The sequence below is a fragment of the Muntiacus reevesi genome, chromosome 20, assembly GCF_963930625.1.
Source record: "Muntiacus reevesi chromosome 20, mMunRee1.1, whole genome shotgun sequence".
Lineage (NCBI taxonomy): Eukaryota > Metazoa > Chordata > Mammalia > Artiodactyla > Cervidae > Muntiacus > Muntiacus reevesi.
Window position 1 is genome coordinate 27,943,437 of NC_089268.1, and position 21,438 is coordinate 27,964,874.

General features: G+C 36.3%; 1 protein-coding gene across 1 annotated transcript in view; it reads left to right on the forward strand.

Annotated features, from left to right (window-relative positions):
• Positions 1-21,438, forward strand: part of TSBP1 (testis expressed basic protein 1) — a 95,634-nt gene that overhangs the window by 42,691 nt on the left and 31,505 nt on the right. Inside the window, exons 5-19 of the mRNA XM_065912140.1 lie at positions 1,024-1,056; positions 1,142-1,171; positions 1,265-1,285; positions 2,548-2,568; positions 3,091-3,111; positions 7,102-7,122; positions 9,726-9,764; positions 10,317-10,337; positions 12,040-12,060; positions 12,728-12,748; positions 13,361-13,381; positions 13,985-14,005; positions 15,565-15,585; positions 16,174-16,194; positions 18,095-18,115. Of these exons, the coding sequence (XP_065768212.1) occupies positions 1,024-1,056; positions 1,142-1,171; positions 1,265-1,285; positions 2,548-2,568; positions 3,091-3,111; positions 7,102-7,122; positions 9,726-9,764; positions 10,317-10,337; positions 12,040-12,060; positions 12,728-12,748; positions 13,361-13,381; positions 13,985-14,005; positions 15,565-15,585; positions 16,174-16,194; positions 18,095-18,115 (354 nt within the window). The remainder of the gene's footprint in view (positions 1-1,023; positions 1,057-1,141; positions 1,172-1,264; positions 1,286-2,547; positions 2,569-3,090; positions 3,112-7,101; positions 7,123-9,725; positions 9,765-10,316; positions 10,338-12,039; positions 12,061-12,727; positions 12,749-13,360; positions 13,382-13,984; positions 14,006-15,564; positions 15,586-16,173; positions 16,195-18,094; positions 18,116-21,438) is intronic.

The window sequence follows — 21,438 nt, forward strand, 5'->3', positions numbered from 1 at the left end:
ATCTGGGAAAGTGCTCCTGAGGGGATAGAATGGACTCATCTCCCTTTGAGCATGATTTATTACATAGCACATCTTTTGTTGTTATAATTTCCAACTGCCAAATTATCTCCTTCTGCATATACAAACACGTGAAAGACTGTGTATTTTTTTGTGAGAATAGACAAATATGTTCCCTTCTTAAGACCACGAAAAGAATTCTTTCCAATTCCTGTTAATCCCAAGATCGTGGAAAGGTTGATGAACTTTTGAAATGAAACAATTGCCTGGATGTGTAAAATGAGAATAAAATACATCATTCCTAAGCAGTCATGAAGGATACTTTATAAGGATAAAGTATAAGAGGTGAGCACAACTTATATTATTATCTTCATATTAGAAGATAAAATTGATACACAAAGGATTAAGATACTTATCCAAATTCACCTAACAAAGGAAGGAGTTGAATAGTGAAGCCAATTTGTGACCCTGAGTTCAATATTCACACTCTTACATCATACTATCTAAAATTGATTTAAGACAGAAAAAGGCTTATTTTATACTGAGTATTTATTATTATAGAGTTACACTCTGTCCCTCAAATCAGGACATGTGGTCTGACATGAGTGATAAAGTGAAATGATAAAGCTTATTTGAAATAAAACATTCAGAAATCCAATGATTCTAAGGATACTCCAAGGCACACTCTATTTCTTTGTAGGGACACACAATACACACACTACAAGCACATAGATTCATATTCCCAAGAGGAAAGAAAAAAGAAGGTAACTTGGTCACTTTGCTTGTCCCACATTTGGACTCTTGGCCCATTTCCCCTCTTCTTATCTCTATGATTCATCTGTCTCAACCAACAAGACTGAAGAACAAAGGGCCCTGACAATTTCCTTTCTTTTCTGAAACAGAATCCAAAGAAAATGAGACTATCTGGGAAACTAGAAAAATCTCTTAGGAACTAGACTGAAACTAATGATGAAACATTTCTTAATGGGCCATTAGTTAACTTAATCTGTTTTTCCCCCCAAAAAGATTTTTCTTCTCCAAGATCTAAAAGGGGAAGAGGTAAATATATTTTCACCTAATAAGAAAATAATGTAGAAATAGTTGTCAAGTTAGAATCTCATTATATTTTCCTCTTCTTTTTTAGGATTCCGGAATTTATACTCAACAGAAAGTGGTAAATAAATTAGAACCCAGCTTGCTAAGAAATTAATACAGAAACTGTTTATGAGAAATTAAGAATCTTTATTTTTTTCCCTCAATCCTCTAGACATTTCATATGATGATCGAGGTAAGTCTATTTAGAGATTATGGTAAAATTAAAGGAAAATCTATACTTGTTTCCTGTTATACATGAAGGGCTATAAAACCTACCCAGGTAAAAGATAAGAAACCAAAGTAACATATAGAAGATTGTGACATTCAAAAATGTTTACTTTCACACCGTGAGACACTTTTTCCCAAGTGCTATTCAATTCCTCACCTATTTACTTCCTAATTGGTTTAACAAAAGTAATCTGAGTAACTCAGGAGAAATTCAGTATCTTAGAGTTCAGAAATGCTAAATATTCAGTGAGCCTTTCTTAATATAAATGCTAAAAAACAAAGGAATAAACCCCTGAAAATTCATCACAGTAGGATATGATCTGTGCATGGAATGCACTGAATTTATTTTTAATGTTATTAACTTCTATAGAAAATGTAGCATTTTCTATCTTTAAAATATCTATAGAACTATAAGAAACAAGTAGCATTAGTGGAAAGCAGAGATTTTGTGTGTTTTAGTCTTAGTTCACATTACAAAGACAACCAAGTATCTTCTCCAACAAATGAGCTCATGCAAATGTTCATACAAATGAGCAAAGCACTCATTTTCAGAAAAAGAGCTGGGGAAAAAAATATATGCTGTCTTCACAGCTTTGGGTGGATCCTTAACTACTTTAGTAAAATAACAAATGATACCATTAAGCCACATAATTTAAGTCACTTCTAGAGTGCCAGTATTATTTATTTTTACATTTTCATGAAAATGACAGCGATAATATGACAAGTTTTTGTGTAGTAGTGATAACATGTCAAGCTTTGTATGTCTCTGAAGCTTTTGTAGAAAGTCTGTTTCTATGAACTCACTAAAAAAACAAGTTTTAGATGAAAGGCTATACATCAAATCACAATAAGTATATGCATATGGATTCATTATAATTTGCCATATCATCATTGAACTTGAATTTTCAATCAGCTGAGTAAATCTTTTTCCATTTTTCTCTTATTTGGCCTCAACTTATTTTATAGCTAATATGTACTGTTTTAGTGTTTTCATGTATATAGTTCATTATTTCTTCTCACTACACTTATTTACCTTAATTAACCTTTGTGGCCCTTTTTATTCTTTTGGCTTGTTATTTGGTTCATAAACTAAGGCATGAAAAGATTTTGCCTTAGTTTCTTGATTACTTGGATATTGAGGGTGTTGATTGAGTAATTCTCCATAATGATATCAAAGCTATATAAACAGAAAATTCAAAATGACTTTTCTTTGTTTTGTGTTTTTAGATGGATACAACAGAAATTACAGTGAGTATCCTCTTATTTCTCAACAAAAGTGTGTTTCCCATTAAGTAACATTTCCCTAGGTTGTTAAAGGTTTGGGGAAAGAGAAATCCTATATATGACTACTAAACATTAGACAAGGTCACCCAGTGCTGGTTTAGGATGATATGTCAGTAACACGATTCCAAACTGACTGAAAGAAAAGGAAAAAAAAATTAGAGAAAGTGTTGAGTGTGAGAAAAAGGAAGTGATAGAGATAAACAGGGAGAAGAGAAAAAGAGACAGAAAGGAGAATAGAAAAAAATGCAAGCCACAAGTTTCACAGGAATAGCATCCATCTACTAAAACACGAAACCCTTTATAGAGATTGAAGGGATGAGAGATCTGCTGGATATGACTTCCAGTACCCACCACCAAGTCAGTAGATCTCCCAGAGCCAGGGCTTCATCTCCTGGAAGGCTGCAATGACTGAAGCTAATAGGCAAAGGTTAGGGATCCAAATTCTGATGATTTGCCTCCTGTGTCCCTGTGTTGTGTGTGTTTTAGTGCCATCAACCAGCTCCCTCGGTAAGTTCTTTGTGGCTTTCTTTCAATTCTACTGTCATCTGGTTTGCAAGTCCTGAAGTTCCTGTATTTAATTTTTTTCTTTCTCTTAAAGAAGTTTTAAAAATAAAGTACAAAAATAATTAACACTTGTAAACCCACACCCTAAATTTGATAACTGGTATTATTTTTGTCATAATTCTTAACTGCCAGGTAGAAATCTTCTGTCCCCATTTGTAGATCTATTCTACTCTCTCCTCTTCCCAAAGAGTTATAAGTGTATTATAAATCTTTTGCTTATTTTCACATATTTATATAATCTCTCTGTAACACTTAACAACATATTGTTTTGTATACATCTTTAAAATTTTACTAAAATGGCATCATTCTAAAACCATCATTACAACCTGCTTTTTCCCCCAAAACACATGGTAATATTGAGATATATAGAAACCCAGATTATGTATTATAATCATTGAATGATATTCTAACTTACAAATATACATTATTATTTTTTCCCCTACTGATACATTCTTAATGTTTCCAATTTCTTCTGTCACAAATAATACTGTAAAATGTCCTTCAGTAAGTAGAAAATAGTTTATTCAGGGTACCTACCCTGAAGTGAGATAAATGAATCACAGTGTGTATGAACATTTACATAAGTTAGGTACATTTTAAGTTTACTATTGTGTGAATTCCATGGTACTTACACAGGAGGCATAGCAAAATGTATAAAAGTTTCCCCTTTCCCTGCATCAATTCAAACCTAGATTTTGTCATACTTTTACACTGCTGCCACTTTGATAAGTTAAATTACTTTTTTACAGTCATAGCTGTATATGAATGTTTGGGCATTTTTCCTGTTTATCATTGTTTGCTTAATCCTGTGCCTTTCTTCTTTTACTTTGGCCCAAAGACAATCCTTTAGTGGTTCTTTAAGCCCCATGTGTGTGTAAAACTTTTTCTAAGCCTTTGTATGACTGAAAATAGTTTTACTTCACCCTCAGCCTTAAACAAAAGTTAAGCTGAGTAAATAATTAACAATTATTTTTCTCACACTTTGAAGATTTATTCCATTGTCTTGTGGCATTTACTATTGTTGATAACAATATGCTACTATTTTGATGACTGTACTTAAGTAAATATGGTTTTAAGATTTTATCCTTACAATCTGCATTTTAATTTATATCTATATATATATTAATTAAATATATATATATGAGCCATTGGCTTCCCCAGTGGCTCAGCAGTAAAGCATTCGCCTGCAATGTAGGAGCTGCATCTATCTCACAAACTATAATCTCTTCTTCTAAAATAACTGTCAAATATGTATAAAGATTCTCCTCACAGGTCTGGTAACTTCTCTTTCATATTCCTCATTTGCATTAGTTAACTCCAGCTCCTGTAATAGATAAATCTTAAAATTTCAGTGATTCTATTCATCAAATCCCGTTATTCTGTAATATCAGATATGCCTAGTTGATGCTTAGCTCTTCTGTCAGCAATGACTTAAGCATTCAATTTCATCTTATATCTCCACCATCTTTACCTAATGGCTTCTACATCTTGCCTGCCTGAAGTGAGCAGAGGGGAAAAGGCTTTTAGATCATGAGTGTGAGACTTTTATGGATAAGCCTGGATGTTGTCTCACACATCACTTCCAAATAATTGGCTAGAATTCAATCATATGGCTACACCTAATGGCAAGGGAATATGGGGGCAATAGTCTAACCATGTTGTATTAATTTTCTATTGCTACTATAACAAATTGTCACAAACTTAATGGCTTAAAACAACACAAAACTATTTTTTTATAGTTCTATAGATTAGAAATCTGACATATCTCACTTGACTAAAAATCAAGGTGTTAGCATGCTGTATTCTTTCTGGAAATTCTAGGAGTCAATCTGTTTCCTTGCTTTTTCAACCTCTAGAGGCTGCCCACATTCCTTGGCTTATGGTCCCCCTCATCCACCTTCAAAGCTAATTTAAAAAAGCTAAATTTTCACATCATATCACTCTGAACTTTGTTCATTATTACATCTCTTTCTTTGACTCCCTTCAACTTCCTGCTTCTGCTTTTAACACTTCTTAATATTACCCTAGGCCCACACAGATCATACAGAATAATCTCCCTTTTTTAAGATAAACTGATTAGCAACATTAACTCCATTTGCAACCCTGATTCCCTTTCTCCATGTAATCTAACATATTCACAGATTCTGGGGATTAGGATGTGACCATGGAGGACAGGGGAGTGGAGGAGTTCTATATCATTTCCTTATTTCTCAATGCTTGACCCTGGATGTTTTCCTCAGATTATATCATTCACTAATTCTTTCTTTGTTGTTTTTGTTTAGTTACCAAGTTGTGTCCGACTATTTTGCTACACATGGACTGTAACCCGCCAGACTCCTCTATTCATGGAGATTTCCCAGGCAAGAATGTTGGAGTGGGTTGCCATTTCCTTCTCCAGGGGATCCTCCTGACCCAGGGATTGAACCTATATCTCCTGCATTGCAGGCAGATTCTTTACCACTGAGCCACTGAGGAAGCCCAATTCTTTCTCTGAGTCTCTTCTCTTTGTACCCACCTAATGATTTTTATAATTTAATGACTACATTTGCTAAATTTGCTCATTCCATTTTATTCTTCATCAAATATAGCTTCTTCTGAATTAATGTTATTCTTGCTTTATGGATTCTATCCTTTATTAACTTCCCTTGTGGCTCAGCTGATAAAGAATCCACCTGCAATGTGGGAGACCTAGGTTCAATCCCTGGGTTGGGAAGATCCACTGAAGAAGGGAAAGGCTACCTACTCCAGTATTCTGGCCTGGAGAATTCCATGGACACAGTCCATGGGGTCACAAACAGCTGGACATGACTGAGTGATTTCCAATTCACTTTACTTCACTATTTGAAAATCTCTTTTGAATAGCTCTTCCTTCATGTGTTGTCCCATTTGTTGTGGCTACTGTCTATCACAACAGTAGGTTTCCTCAGATGTATTCTGACTTCTGTCTGTGAGCTCACTGGTTACCATCTGTTTGAGTTTCTCAAAAATCTTTGTTGTATAATAATCCTACTACTGCACAGACTTTATAGGCCAGTTTTTACAACAGTTTCTACATGCATAGTTTCTTCCCTACATGAGGGATTCAAATGTGGGCTCTATACCTGAACTCAGCTTACAGTGAGGTTCTACCATTGCTGATAACTCCGTTTCCAACCATGGCCTGGGGCAAACAGGTCACTTCCTGGCATACACCACCTAACCAACAGGTGAGAATTAATGGTGCCCTTTTCACAGACTGAATATAGTGGGGATTCATTCTACCAAAGTTTGTATGTTACTATTACTGTCATAATTATTATCATTAATAATTATCACAAACTTTCTCTATAATTTATTTTATAAGAATACTCCAAAGACCAATGGAAAAGAATAGAAAAAAAAATGAGTTTACAAGTAGGAAAGAAATTACTTTTTAAAAGAATATTCCAGGAAGAATAGAAACAGGAGAAAACTGAGTGGGGTACAGAGGAAAGTGCACTAACTTAGAGTCAGAGACACTGGAGGCTAAAACTGCCTATAATTTTTCAGATATTCAGGCACAAACCTTTGCCTCTCTCAGTCTTGGTTTTCTTTTTTATAAAAGTAACGTGACCTTTCTTTGGTTCTTGAAGCTATCACATTTTGGAGAGGATACTCTCCAAACTGAAAAGAGAAAAAGGGTAAGGAATGGAAAAGAGGGGAAATAAAAGGTGCTGAATAGAATCATTATATTGAGAATATAGTAAGTTTGAATTCTCTCCCAAAAATTTCCACTCCTGGATAGTGTCCAAGAGGAAAGAAGATTCAAGACTTAAAGATTTGAGAGGTGTGGTAACTTGTACCTACTGGAGAATGGAGGGTCTAATATACAGTTCCTGGAAAGACTTGGGAAATAGGTGGATTATTTAAATAATTAACTCAAGACTGATTTGAATATTTTCTATTGTTCTTTAGTTTTACCTCAAGAATCTGTGAGTAAGTTTTCTTTTTGTTTCAAAATCTGATTTGTAAGAGCTCTATATAAAATGAGAGGAGATAAAATCATGTGAACTGAATCGCAGCCTAGAAAATTTAGTGAATCTGTGATTTTAAAATGTTGTTCTGGAGACTTCCCTTGTGATGCAGTGGTTAAGACTCTGCACTTTCACTGCAGGAGACACAGGTTCGATCCCTGGTCAGGGAATTAAGATCTTGCATGCCATGCAGCACAGTAAAAAAATTTTTTTAATCTGGTTTATAGGGCTCCTATACTAGGCAGAGCTAATCTCCCTGTCTTATCTGTTCCCTGCTTTGTCAGAGTGACCAGGATTGAGGCTCACAATTCTCCACCTTCTCTTTCATTAATTATCTTACCTATGTCATATAAAATGCCACCTGTAGGTGTATTTTGTTTGAACAGCATAGCATTAAGTTTTGTATTTTGTGTTTTTAAGTAGGGTGTGCATTTTTCAAATGGCCAACATCCCCACTAGCCCCATAACTAACATTCATAATTCACGAGAACTGCTGGCTCCTAACAGCAACTAAGTTTGTGATACCCACAAAGATAACCAGTATTGTGATTTCTGTCCAGTATGGAAAATTTAGCACTTTCTAAGAGAACTAATCCTGACATTTTCATTAAGAAGAGTAACTATTCTCAAACCGCAATCTTAATTTAAAAAAAGCACATAGTATTACTTAGGCAAGATACTCATGTCATCATTTTTTAGCTACTTCTCCACTCTGAAAGTCAGTAAGTGGTTATCTTTCACTGTCCTACTTATTGTCTTCACCTAGACAAGGTCACAAAACTCTCAGTTTAAAATTTTCCTGTCCTCATTATTCTACAGTACTTTAGGTCAGGAATAGAAAATATATGATATGCATGCCACCTCTGTTCACACTTTTGCTGGTGGCAGACTTCAATAATGGATCATAGTTCTCTTTCCTGCTCATTCCTGCTCAGCCTACATGCAATCTAAAATTCTCCTAATCTCCAGAGAGTTGCTACTTATAATTAGCATACAACTCAAATGTGTTTGTCATTCTTAACAATATATGTATTTTTAAACTACCTTTATTTGGTAGTGGGCATGACATGTTACTTCAATTTATACCATTTAGAAAAACTGACATCTCTTTCCAAATGCTGAAGTAGATCTCATCATTTATGAAAAAAGCTATTATTTCCCACCTAACATAAAAAACAAATAAACAAAAACAGAGTCATAAATATGCAAATGAAAACAAAGATTTACTATATAGCACTGAAGATTATAGCCATTATCTTGTAATAACTTTTAATGGAGCATAATATGTAAAATACTGAGTCACTATGCCATACACCTGAAACTAATGTATTTTAAATCAACTATACTTTAATAAGTATAGTTGGGCTTCCTTGGTGACTCAAACGGTAAAGCATCTACCCAAAATGCGGGAGACCTGGGTTCAATCCCTGCATCAGAAAGATCCCCTGGAGAAGGAAATGACAATCCACTCCAGTACTCTTGCCTGGAAAATTCCACAGACAGAGGAGCCTGGCATGATACAGTCAATGGGATCACAAAGAGTCGTACATGACTGAGCAACTTCACTTTATACTTCAATAAAAAAAGAAAAAGAAATTGTAAGCTTTGCAACTCACAATATTTCCTACTAAATATAATTGTTTAAATAAGACTTCAGCACTCAAACAGTGATAAACAAAGAGAAATAAAAATAAATAAAAAACAAAGCTGAATAGGTTTAAAAAAAAAAAAAAGAACAAGGTGAGGAAAGTAATAGGGAGCAAGAATATCAGTGAAAATCTCTAAAACAGGAAAGTTAAAGACCAAAGTAGGTTCTAAGTCCAAGTCATAACTTTATATATATGCAAAACCTTGGGAATTCCATGAGAAAATTGACTCATTTCATTAAAAAAAAACTGGGTTCAGTAAAGAGACTTTTGGCATCTGAAAATAAGATGGGTTTTTCAAGCCAGAAACAACAGTTAAGAGACTGCAAGGTAACTAAGGAAAACAAAAGGATAGTTTTTTAAGAGTAAAATCACACAGATTAATAAATCAGAAAAACACACTGAAATGCTCATAATTATGTCCTGTCACCAACATTCAGAACTTTCTAAATGACAGTAAGAAATAAAAGAGAGAAGCAAGAAAGTAGAAGAAAAGTAAAATAAAGCAGAATACCTTAAATGCAGTGAAAACTTACTATTTTGCAGAAGAATTTCATTCCTTATAGTCACTGAATATTTCTTAACATAACATTTCTATTAGAACTTTTCAGCTTTCCTATCCATTATTATGCTTGCTTTTGCACTGCAACATTGCAATGTAAGTAAGACAGGAGATATGATTTCCGTTTTAAAGATTAGAAAATTTATGTTTCAAAGGTTTAGTGACTTACCCAGTCAAAGAGCTAGAAAGTAGCAAAGCTAGGACTCTCTAATATTGGATCTTTAACCCCAAGGGTATTTGTACTTCATGCCCTCTGAAAGTCTAAATCTAAGTGGGATTATATTTGTCAATTTTCTTTCTCTTTTGGTCAAACAGCAACCATTTATTTCTCAAAGTTCTTGTCAATTTTCATCATAGGTGATACAAATGACTTAAAAGCAACTCCAGAACCTTTATGTAAGTTTCCCCTCAACTCAGTTGTTTCCATCTTTTACAAAGTGCCTACTACTGTGGGACTGGGCTGGGGGGAGGAGGGAGTGCCTACTATTAGGGGGCTGTGGGGGAGGGAGTTGAGGCACATAAAGATGGAAGAAAGAGAACAATTACTCATTATTTTATTGCTCTCCTTTACTGGTATGAGGAACTCGATGTTGATTTCAGGATCCCCCTAAGTAACTAATGATTTTCTTATTTTGCAAAGTGGAAATTCCGCTAATAAAAAATTAAGTAATTAACCAAAAAGTAAAATAAAATCCCCAGTTCATGGGGTTATTTGGCAAAAACAAACTTTCAGAAGGATCTGACAGTGAGACGACTATAAAAATTGAGAATACAAAAAATAATTGGGGAGAATATGATCTTATTGGATTCCTAAGGAAAAGGGTTGGGGGGAATGCAGATTCACCTTCTCACTGCCCTCCATGTAAATCTGATATGTAGTAAATGCTTATTCTGAAGCTCCATGAACTGTACATTCTTCAGTCAAACTTGTTTATGTTTACATTTTAGCTGGCACTGTAGGAACCATAAGTAAGTTTTTTTTTCTGTATTTTAATCTTCCTGTGTTTTGCATCACTTTACTATTAGAATATGTAAGACACTCCTATCCCTGGATGTTTTTAATCCCTCCCACACAATTTGTTAATTCTTTTCTCTTTATTCTCTAATATTATCTTAACAAGCTAGGTTCCTCTGTGAGGAAGTACTGTCAGTTTTAATTATATAAAAATTCTGGGATTTGGTGGCAGAGGGAAGTGTTAGAAAAGTGTTAGGAAAAGTGTTAGAAAAGTGTTAGAAATCTCAGTAAGACTCAGAGGATGAAGATAGTGAGTTCCAACTGGCTGACCTAGGATACCCAAGATATTGTTGACAGTTGTGTGGAATTTATATGCCCTGCTATTATCAGAGAGTAAATCTGGAAGAAGTGTCCAGATAGTATTTTAAATGACATAGCCAAACATTTCTGGTAGAAGCACTAGGGGAGAATAAAGAGTGAGAGATGAGTGAGAGGCAGTTGATTTAGAAATGAAAAAAAAAGGTAAAAGGTAAAAGGAGAGAGCAATGTACAAATGCTCTGAAATTTTACCAGTCCTTTATGGCCTTGCTGTATAAAGTAAGTTGAAGGACCTGTGTTGGCATCACCTCGGAGTTTATGAGAAATGCAGAGTCTCAGCCTAACACACATTCTCAGAACTATTAAATCAGAATCTGCTTTTTAACAACATCCCCAAGTGATTTGTGTGCACAGTAAAGTTTAGAACTATTTGCTTTACAGAGTTTCAATCCTTTTGCGTTTGGAAAGGAAATAAAAAGTTGAGTGTACTTGACCTAAGTTTAACTAGTTCCTCTATCTCTAAAGATTCTCCACACAAAGAGTGTCCTTAAAGCCAATAAGAAAGATGAAACTCAGAGAGGTTTGATTAATTTCCTAACACATCTCTATCCATCACTCCTGAAGATGTTCAGAACTTGAGCACTTGGGCAGTGCCAGCCCTGAAGGGAGGAGGAGGAAGAACAATTTGAGGAGTTAGGACTCATGGCAAATCACATCCTGTGTCTACTCCTCGTTTATGCACACAAAACATGATTAAAATAATCAAAATAATCAAAATTCAAACTTCAAGCATACTAGAGAGGTGCCACAGAAGTACACCTAGGAGGTATAGAGGGGTACGTGTGTATGTGTGTAAAGAAAGAGAAGGCTGTTATTGCTAAGCATGGGTATCTCATGCCTCAATCTCTTTAGCCCCCAACCATAACTGTGAATGTCTTGAATCTATCTAGAAGTTTCTATTCCCTCTTAGACACTAAGATATTGAAGATGAAATCAATCTGTTGAATAAGGGAACCAAGGTCACTTAAAAGAGACAGAAATTTCCACTTCCTCCTTCAGAAGATGAGGTTATGGTTTCTAGCTAAACAAGTTCAAATTAGCCCAGCTGGAGGAAGGACAGCTGCCTGTAATCTACAAAGCTACAAATAAGGCACCCACTGGGGAAAGAACACTGACCACTGCAACCTTGCAGCTCCAGCTGCCAGAGCCAGTAATCCTGAGATCCTCCAAGATGGAGAATGAAGAATAAACTTCATTTACTTTTCCAGGGAAGTGGAAATTTTAGTCCTGATATCTACACTTCTGATGTTTTCCCAGAAATAATTTCAATGAAAACTGCATTTTCCTACACCAAAGAACCATTCTAATTAGTTCTATCTTGTTTTTCTCATATTTTAGCTGGAACTATTGGCCCAATAAGTGAGTTCCTTTTCTGTTTCCTAATTCTGACACTCTTTGGTCCTCTGTGGGATAGGGGACCCTCTCTTCACCCTGTTTCGGTTTCTACATCTCTAGGCTTTCCCAGTCATGCTTCTTGATTGCATTTCAATCTCCTGATGCCTAAGCTATCAGAAATAGATACCCTGAATTGTAACTGAGTTTAAGACAAGGGAAAGCCAAATAATTTATATTTAAAATAATGACCAGAAAAAAATTCTCTGAGTTATGATAAAAAATAATCAAAACTGTTGTTTACGGGCTTTTCCTAAATTGAGGGAAGAACTACAAGAACAACAGGTAGTTCTATGAGAAGGCAAAAGAATAAGCATGGTGAAGACAAAGTAAGAAATGGTGATTGAAAAAAAGATAAAGGAACTGCCATCTACCTATTCCTAAATAGTTAGAATCCTTTGAGACAGCTGAAATGTAGAGAAAAGAGAAAAACAGAAGAGGGAGAGGGGTGAGGGTGAAGAAGAGATAACGACCTTCAGACTAAGTTCTATGCGTTCTTCACTTAAGATGAATGCTGAACGATTTGATCCAGTGGGTGGACTATGGTTCTTCCTAGGTTCTTAAAAATAATATTAGTGGCATGAGAATTCAGTTAATATCAAACCACACAATTTCCTTCCTTTTTGTATTTCAGTGCAATTCACAGCACCTATTCGTAAGTACCGAACTTGTTTATCTACTCTGGTTCCTTTGACATCTGACCTACAGGTCTTTAGAACTGATCTGCCCTTTTTCCTGATACCATGCTTTTTTTTTTTTTTTTTTTTTAATTATTTTTTTTTCAGTGGGTTTTGTCATACCATGCTTCTTGACTCCCTTAGTATTCCTATCACAGTTTCCAAAAAAGCTCTGAAGTAGAGCTTCTATGGGCTGATGTAAGAAAGTAGAAAATAAAAGAACCCTCTTAGAAGCAGTCCTAATGCTGTCAGCAAGGGAAGGTTCACTTTTCAAATAACAGTAAGTCCCTAAAGGAATGAGGAAAAAAAGAAAAAATTCTAAGAAAAAAAGAGGCACTACAAATTAGCGGGAATGAGTCTTTCCAAATCCTCTAAAGAGTTTCGATAATCACTGAAAAGGGAAGGCCTCTGTTCCTGTAGGTCTCCTAGGCTGTGCAACAGGAAGCCTATCCAAGGACTGCCATACACACAACCTTTTATCTCCCTGGGGTTTTCATTATGACACCCCCTCTAGAGTAAGTGTTGGAGAATGGGTATCTCTTTCACAGTTGTACAACATACTGATTTTTCTCTCTCTCTCTGTTTCTCAGCTGGAGCTACAGGACCTATCAGTAAGTTTGCTGTCTAATTCTTCACTGTAGAGCATTTTAATTGCCTTCAGTATATTAAGGATCCTCCCTTGGATTCCACGTTAGGACTTCGGAGGTTTGGGGGTCCACATTTTCTTGACCTTTCAATTTTCTTCTACCAAGCATTTCTGCAAGTCATTAATGAGTCTGTGAATGTACATTCCACTGCTAAATACAAGCTATAAAGTAAAAGACAAACACTTGTAGAAGGTTTCCAAAAACTTGTCAACATCATACAAAGGACTTTTCATACCAGAATGAGATGATGTGAAATGAAACAAGGGAGAAAGGAAGATATCCAAGCTTAAATGGAGAAAAATTTTTCCAGTCCTCTACAGAGATTTTAATGGACCACCAGCATAATCTCTCTTTACTACTTACCCTCTCAGTGGATCCATTAGATGAGGAGCTCTTATATGTAATAGATTTTCTCACCATTCCAGCAAGAAAGGCAACAGCCCCACTACCCAATTGCAGCTTTCCCCACGTTTGGTGGGTCAGAATCTTACTAGGGAACGCAAACCAGAACCTGAAAGCACTTCCTCAGTTTTTTCACTTCTTTTCTTCTTTTTTATTCTTTTATAGAGCTCTCTCAAAAGACCATTGGTAAGTCACCTAAGTCTCAAATTATAACAACTTTTAATCCTTAAAACATCAGCCTATTTTTATTTCAATGATTCATGCCCACAGACTCCAGGACCAAGTGTTTCCACTGCCTCATTATCCCACCCAGAATTCCTAAAGGCTCGATTTACCCAGGTTCTGCAATAAAAGATATTAACTATGAAGCTGAAAAACAAGTTTAAAAAAAAAGTCCCCTAAGGATGGTCTTCTGTGAGCTGTTCCCACTTTAGTACATAATCTAGCTCTTTAAAACCAATATGTAATAAAAATTTAGAACATAGCTTCTAAACTTCTTGCTTTCTGTGCATGTAATCTTTCATTATACAATCTTCATTTTGTTTAAAAAAAGAAAGAAATTTTAAGATTCTTTTCATTTCTAACTACACTGAAAAGTTCTCTCCAGGATAGGTAAGTTCTATTTCACCAACCTTTAGCAACTTGCCCTGTTGCATTTTTCCATAGAAACATTATAAATAATGGTTAGGCTTCAAGATGCAATTTTCCATAATTATATGCTTATAAACAAGAGCAAACAGTCATAGCTTCACACACTGGATTATAGTATTCCTAGCAAAAACTGAAAATATTTTTAAATTATAAAATTAAAGAAATATGATTTCAGGTTCCTCTGCTCATTTGACAAAATGAATATGAGTCTTGTATTTGTATCTAGTCACATTCTTTGAATGATTCTTACAATGCTTTATGACTTTTCTAAATTTCAAATGCATTATGTCGTTGGATTCAATGGTGGTGGGTAAGGCAGATATTATACCCATTCCTCTTCTGCTAGAGTAATCTTGACAATGGTCCGTGCAGATGTCTAAAGAGATCCCATAAGAAAATGCCTAAACACATGGGCACTACACTCAAGGAAACCCAAAGCCATGGCTTTCTAATAGGTATTTATAGTTCCCCCAGTTCAGATGCAGTTCACTGTTCAAGGATCATCCTTGTGTAAAACCAATGTTGCCAGGTAACATGGCAGATTTACAGTCTTTATCAGGTCACAAAAGGATCAAAGCTAGAAAATCAACTGAAGGCTAAATTCTCATTAAAACTGAAGACTTTGTTGACCCTTTGTCCACAGACATTAAAACTAATCAAGGCAGTCTTTGACCCTTTATCAGTTCCTAGTAAGCTGGAAGCTGTGAGAAGACAGGACCCTTATCTTCTTACCCTAATACCTACTCCTAGAACATGTTAGCTGGTCAGAAATATGTTAGTACAGGGTAGTCCCTTGAAAAAGCAATATCTTCTGTTACTGATAGGAAAGAAAAGTATAAACTTTGACATTTCTTTACTGTCTTCTTGGTTGACAAGGATCATAGGAAACCCTTACCTCAGGCTGAAATATTGCAGTATATTTGAATATCCCTTTTGTTCTATAGTTAACCAAGCTCCCGGATGTTCTCATTACTGATATAACTTCCTCTCCCATACTCTACCTCTCCAAGTTTCATCCCTAAATAAAATTCATTAAAAGATTTATTCTTCATCTGAACACCCATACTCATTTGTCAATTTGGATTTCTTTTTAGTGCAAACTCCAGGACCTATTGGTAAGTTGCCCATATGTACGTATATATATATATATACATATATATATAAATATAAATAAGATACATATGTACATTAATAAGATACATATATTCCACTCTTACATATTACTCAAATTAATAACAGTGATAATTATAATAGTGATAATAGTGGTTTGTCAATAATTATTAAAGGCCATTCCAAAGAAAAGATGCAACATAGAGAATCTGGGGGAGGATGATGTAAGAAATGATGAAGAAGACAATTGAAAGATAGCTCAGAGGGGGATAAAAAATGATGTGAAGAAAATGAGGCAAATGGAGAGAAGAGAATATAATTAAAATTTTACCTTAGACACTTGGAAAGGCAACAATGAAATGGTTATCTTGCCAACTAAAGCAGGGTTACAAATCTCCTAGAGGAAGATGCAATTCTTATGGAAAGGCTATAGTCCAGCACCAGTGCAGTAAAAAATATTTAATCTTGAAAATTGGGATTTAGTTATTCCAGGGAAACCATTTTCATTGCTCTCCTTTGGAAAATATTCAATGGTACACATGTGTTTTTCATGTTTAACAAGTACAATAATTTATGTTTGTTTCTGTTTTTAGTACAATATACTGGACCCAGTGGTAAGTCCCTTACCTATTTCTTTCCTCTGATGTTCTACAATGTCTAAAGGGCCTGTTTCCTGTCTTAAATGTATCTATTGCCAGCAAGATAGTGGTTTTAGACATGTTTTCATGCTTCCCAGTTTCTACCTGTCTAGAATTTTCCAGGGCTATTTTTTATAGAAAAGGAATAAGAAAATTTCTTCAATAATGATCAGTAATGGCTTCTAAAACAATATAAAATTTTCTAATGTGACAGAGGAAGAATGATAAGGATGACTTTCCAGTTCTGAAATGCTTTGTAGTTTATAAGGGCCTACTCAAAGATAATGGAGACAATGTAAAGACAATGAGAAAAGGCAGACAATATTTGAAAATAAATGGAAAAGAGGGAAAAGACAATCAAATGTAAACAGATAGAGGCTTTACCAGGTTCCTTCTAGTTTCTAGGAATATTGCTCAGGATCTAGTCTACCCTGGGATCCCTCATCTTTTCCCCCAAGATCTTTTTCTTTCTCAAGTCCCATCCTGCCCAATCACCCCAAACAACCCTCAACACACACACACACACACACACACACACACACACACACACACGAGCTCAGGGAACAGGATATGACAGTAGTTGGGCTGCAATTACAGAAACTGACAGATTCATCAGGTACCTACAAACCACAAGTAGAAGAAAGTGGAAGGTTAAGTTTGTACTGCAGCTAGAAAGAGCAAAGCTGGTGTCAAAATCTGGACTGTCAAAACCAATCCCATGTGATAGAAAAATTTTAGTATGGAAATTAAGTAATAGCATCCCATAGTTTAAGCCAAATAGGAAAAAATTATCAGAAAGCAAGTCGGGTGTACTCAGACATTACTTCAACTAGCCGAGCTTCTACCACGTATCAGAAACTGATGCGACCCAGGGATAAAGTCATGAATAAGAGAGAGAAAGATGTGGTCGACCTCTGGTGCTGTGGAGTTTACAGTCCTCCAGGATGTCTTGGAAAAAGGAACTCAAAATGTGGTGACTACAGGCGATCTCCCACACAATCATACTATGACTGCTGAAATGGATGTTACCTGCCCTAAATGCTTCTTGTTGTGGATGAATACCAGCCATCGTTTACTGACTGTTCCCCTAAATCAAGGCTGCCTTTCTCAGTACTTTTTATTATCCCCAAGACTTACAGTCTTGAAAGTTCTCATAATTCTTATAAGGGGGAAAAATCCTAAATCAGTTCACCTCAGAGGATCCCACTGTGGCTAAAGGAAGGTCTCCCCATTGGTCCAAGTCCCCTAATGGTCACGTGTGCCAGAGAATCTATATAGGTACATCAATTCCCTTTCCCTTCTTTTTCTCCCTGCTTAATCCCTCTCCCTATGTGTAAACACTTTTAAATACATAGCAATGTTTAAATGAATTATATTGCTACATTCATTCCTTCCTAAGCTTTCCCCTAGATTACCCGTGATTTGGAGAATGCACAAAACACATTGATTAATTTTTTAATTAACAAAAACAAGTGCTTCAAATGGGACTAGGAAAGAGAAGCATTTGGAAGAAGACTTTCAAATCAATTAAAACATTAGGAAAGAAAAAGACTAGTGAAGATAAGAATGGCAAAAGTACACAGAAGTGCAGAAGCACAAGTTTAAGTTTATCAACATCTGGAAGTGTTTCTTCTATTTACAAGACCCAAAAGGGATGGAAAGGATGCCACTTTTCTGCCCCAGGCAGGAGATACAGACCTGAGAATACAAAGAACAGGGGTGGGTGCTTAAGCCCAGACCCTCAGCTAACAGGCAGGTTTCAGAGCTCCCTGCATCCTCTCTGCAGTTACTCTTTTTAAGCCCATAATGTGAGAACTGAGTTCTCTTGATTCTACAAACTAATTTCTCCTTTTTTTTCCTTCCATTTTTCCACCAGCTGAAACTTCAGAAATGACCTGTAAGTTCCATGCCTGTTCTTATAGTTGCTTTCAGCTTCCTCCCAGGTCTGGGTATAGAAATTTACGTTTCCCAGTCCCTTGCTCTTTCCACTATCTAGCTGCACATCACCCCAAGAATAAATGAATTGAGGGGACTACAATCCCACTTAATAACCCAAAATATATAATGTAATATACACGTATATGTAACATATATTATGGGCTTCTCTGGTGGCTCAGACAGTAAAGAATCCTGCAATGCAGAAGACTCAGGTTCAATCCCAGTAGGGAATATCCCCTAGAGCAGGGGATCGTAACCCACTCCAGTATTCTTACCTGGAGAATTCCATGGACAAAGAATCCTGGCAGGCTACAGTCCATGGGATCACTAAGAGTCAAAAACAACTGAGCAACTAACACATCAGTTCAGTTCAGTTCAGTCGCTCAGTCATGTCTGACTCCTCGCAACCCCATGAATCGCAGCACGCCAGGCCTCCCTGTCCATCACCAACTCCTGGAGTTTACCCAAACTCACATCCATCGAGTTGGTGATGCCGTTCAGCCATTTCATCCTCTGTCATCCCGTTCCCCTCCTGCTCCCAATCCCTCCCAGCATCAGGGTCTTTTCCAATGAGTCAACTCTTCGCATGAGGTGGCCAAAGTATTAGAGTTTCAGCTTCAACATCAGTCCCTCCAATGAACACCCAGGACTGATCTCCTTTAGGATGGACTGGTTGGATCTCCTCACAGTCCAAGGGACTCTCAAGAGTCTTCTCCAACACCACAGTTAAAAAGCACCAATTCTTTTGCGCTCAGCTTGCTTTATAGGCCAACTCTCATATCCATACATGACCACGGGAAAAACCATAGCCTTGACTATACGGACTTTTGTTGGCAAAGTAATGTCTCTGCTTTTTAATATGCTATCTCGGTTGGCCATAACTTTCCTTCCAAGGAGTAAGTGTCTTTTAATTTCATGGCTGCAATCAGACATCTGCACTGATTTTGGTGCCCAAAAAAAGAGGTCTGACACTGTTTCCACTGTTTCCCCATCTATTACCCATGAAGTGACAGGACTGAATGCCATGATCTTAGTTTTCTGAATGTTGAGCTTTAAGCCAACTTTTCCACTCTCCTCTTTCACTTTAATCAAGAGTCTTTTTAGTTCCTTTTCACTCTCTGTCATAAGGGTGGTGTCATCTGCTTGTCTGAGGTTTTTGGTATTTCTCCCGGCAATCTCGATTCCAGCTTGTGCTTCTTCCAGCCTGGCGTTTGTCATGATGTACTCTGCACATAAGTTAAATAAGCAGGGTGACAATATACAGCCTTGACGTACTCCTTTTCCTATTTGGAACCAGTCTGTTGTTCCGTGTTCAGTTCTAACTGCTGCTTCCTGGCCTGCATACAGGTTTCTCAAGAGGCAGGTCAGGTGGTCTAGTATTCCCATCTCTTTCAGAAATTTCCACAGTTTATTGTGATCCACACAGTCAAAGGCTTTGGCATAGTCAATAAAGCAGAAATAGATGTTTTTCTGGAACTCTCTTGCTTTTTCAATAATCCAGTGGATGTTGGCAATTTGATCTCTGGTTCCTCTGCCTTTTCTAAAACCAGCTTGAACATCTGGAAGTTCACGGTTCATATATTGCTGAAGTCTGGCTTGGAGAATTTGGGGCATTACTTTACTAGCATGTGAGATGAGTGCAATTGCACGGTAGTTTGAGCATTCTTTGGCATTTCCTTTCTTTGGGATTAGAATGAACACTGACCTTTTCCAGTCCTGTGGCCACTGCTGAGTTTTCCAAATTTGTTGGCATACTGAGTGCAGCACTTTCACAGCATCAGCTTTCAGGATTTGAAATAGCTCAACTGGAATTCCATCACCTCCACTAGTTTTCTTCATAGTGATGCTTTCTAAGGCCCACTTGACTTCACATTCCAGGATGTCTGGCTCTAGGTGAGTGATCACACCATCGTGATCATCTGGGTCATGGAGATCTTTTTTGTACAGTACTTCTGTGTATTCTTGCCACCTCTTCTTAATATCTTCTGCTTCTGTTAGGCCCATACCATTTATGTCCTTTATTGAGCCCATTGTTGCATAAATGTTCCCTTGGTATCTCTAATTTTCTTGAAGAGATCTCTAGTCTTTGCCATTCTGTTGTTTCCTCTATTTCTTTGCATTGATCGCTGAGGAAGGCTTTCTTATCTCTCCTGGCTATTCTTTGGAACTCTGCATTCAAATGGGAATATCTTTCCTTTTCTCCTTTGCTTTTCGCTTCTCTTCACAGCTATTTGTAAGGCCTCCTCAGGCAGCCATTTTGCTTTTTTGCATTTCTAACACAAACACACACACATACATTATATACAAATATATACATATATAAAATGTATATGTATATATATATTATATTATATTTTATTTCTTTCCTATTTATTTTTATTAGTTGGAAGCTAATTACTTTACAATATTGTAGTGGTTTTTGTCATACATTGACATGAATCAGCCACGGATTTACATGTATTCCCCATCATAGAGGAAACTATCTGAAGTTTACTGTGACTTGTCAGCAAGGGAGGGAGTATATTTATATGAGTGAAGGAGACTTTGAGAAGGCTGCAGAAAAAGGGAGAAAAATATTAAAGGTAATACAATTTAAATTACCAACACCACTGTAAGATTTTAAGCAGTTGATCAGCTACTGCAAAAAGGGAAGAGATATGTCATCTCCCTTTCCCGCAGCCTCCCAGACTAAGAAGGCAGAATCCTACAATTCAACCTACAAGGTATGATGGCAATTGTATTCCCCACCACAGTGTGCTACAATACCTACAAGGATTTGATTCTATCTCCACAGATATTTCTGATACTTTCTCTCATAATAGTAAGAGGAATATTAGTTCTTATTTCATCAGCCTTTCCACTGATTTCTCTCTTTGCTTTTCAGCTTCGAGATCACCCTCTAAGTTTGAATATCTCACTTTCCAAAGAAACTCAGTTGTCTCCAGCAGTAACTAACAGATCTACCTGAACCAAAATTTATCCATCCTTTTTGGGATTGCAATAACTTAAAGCTCCCACTTCCTTGACCTTTTATTTTTCCATTATTCAGAATTCTACTAAGTTATTAATAAGTTTCCAGAATGTTCACTGAGTCATATAAAAATAAAGAGCAGAAAAAAAATTTCTCCATGGTTCTAAAGATTGTTAGTTAGGGACTTTCCATGCAGAAGAGAAAAATGAGTGAGAGAAAAAGATACAAATAATATTTCTATTTTCCAGCTAGGTCATTTATATCAGCAGTTAGTAAATTGTTTATTTCTCTGCTGTGCACTTATCAAGGTC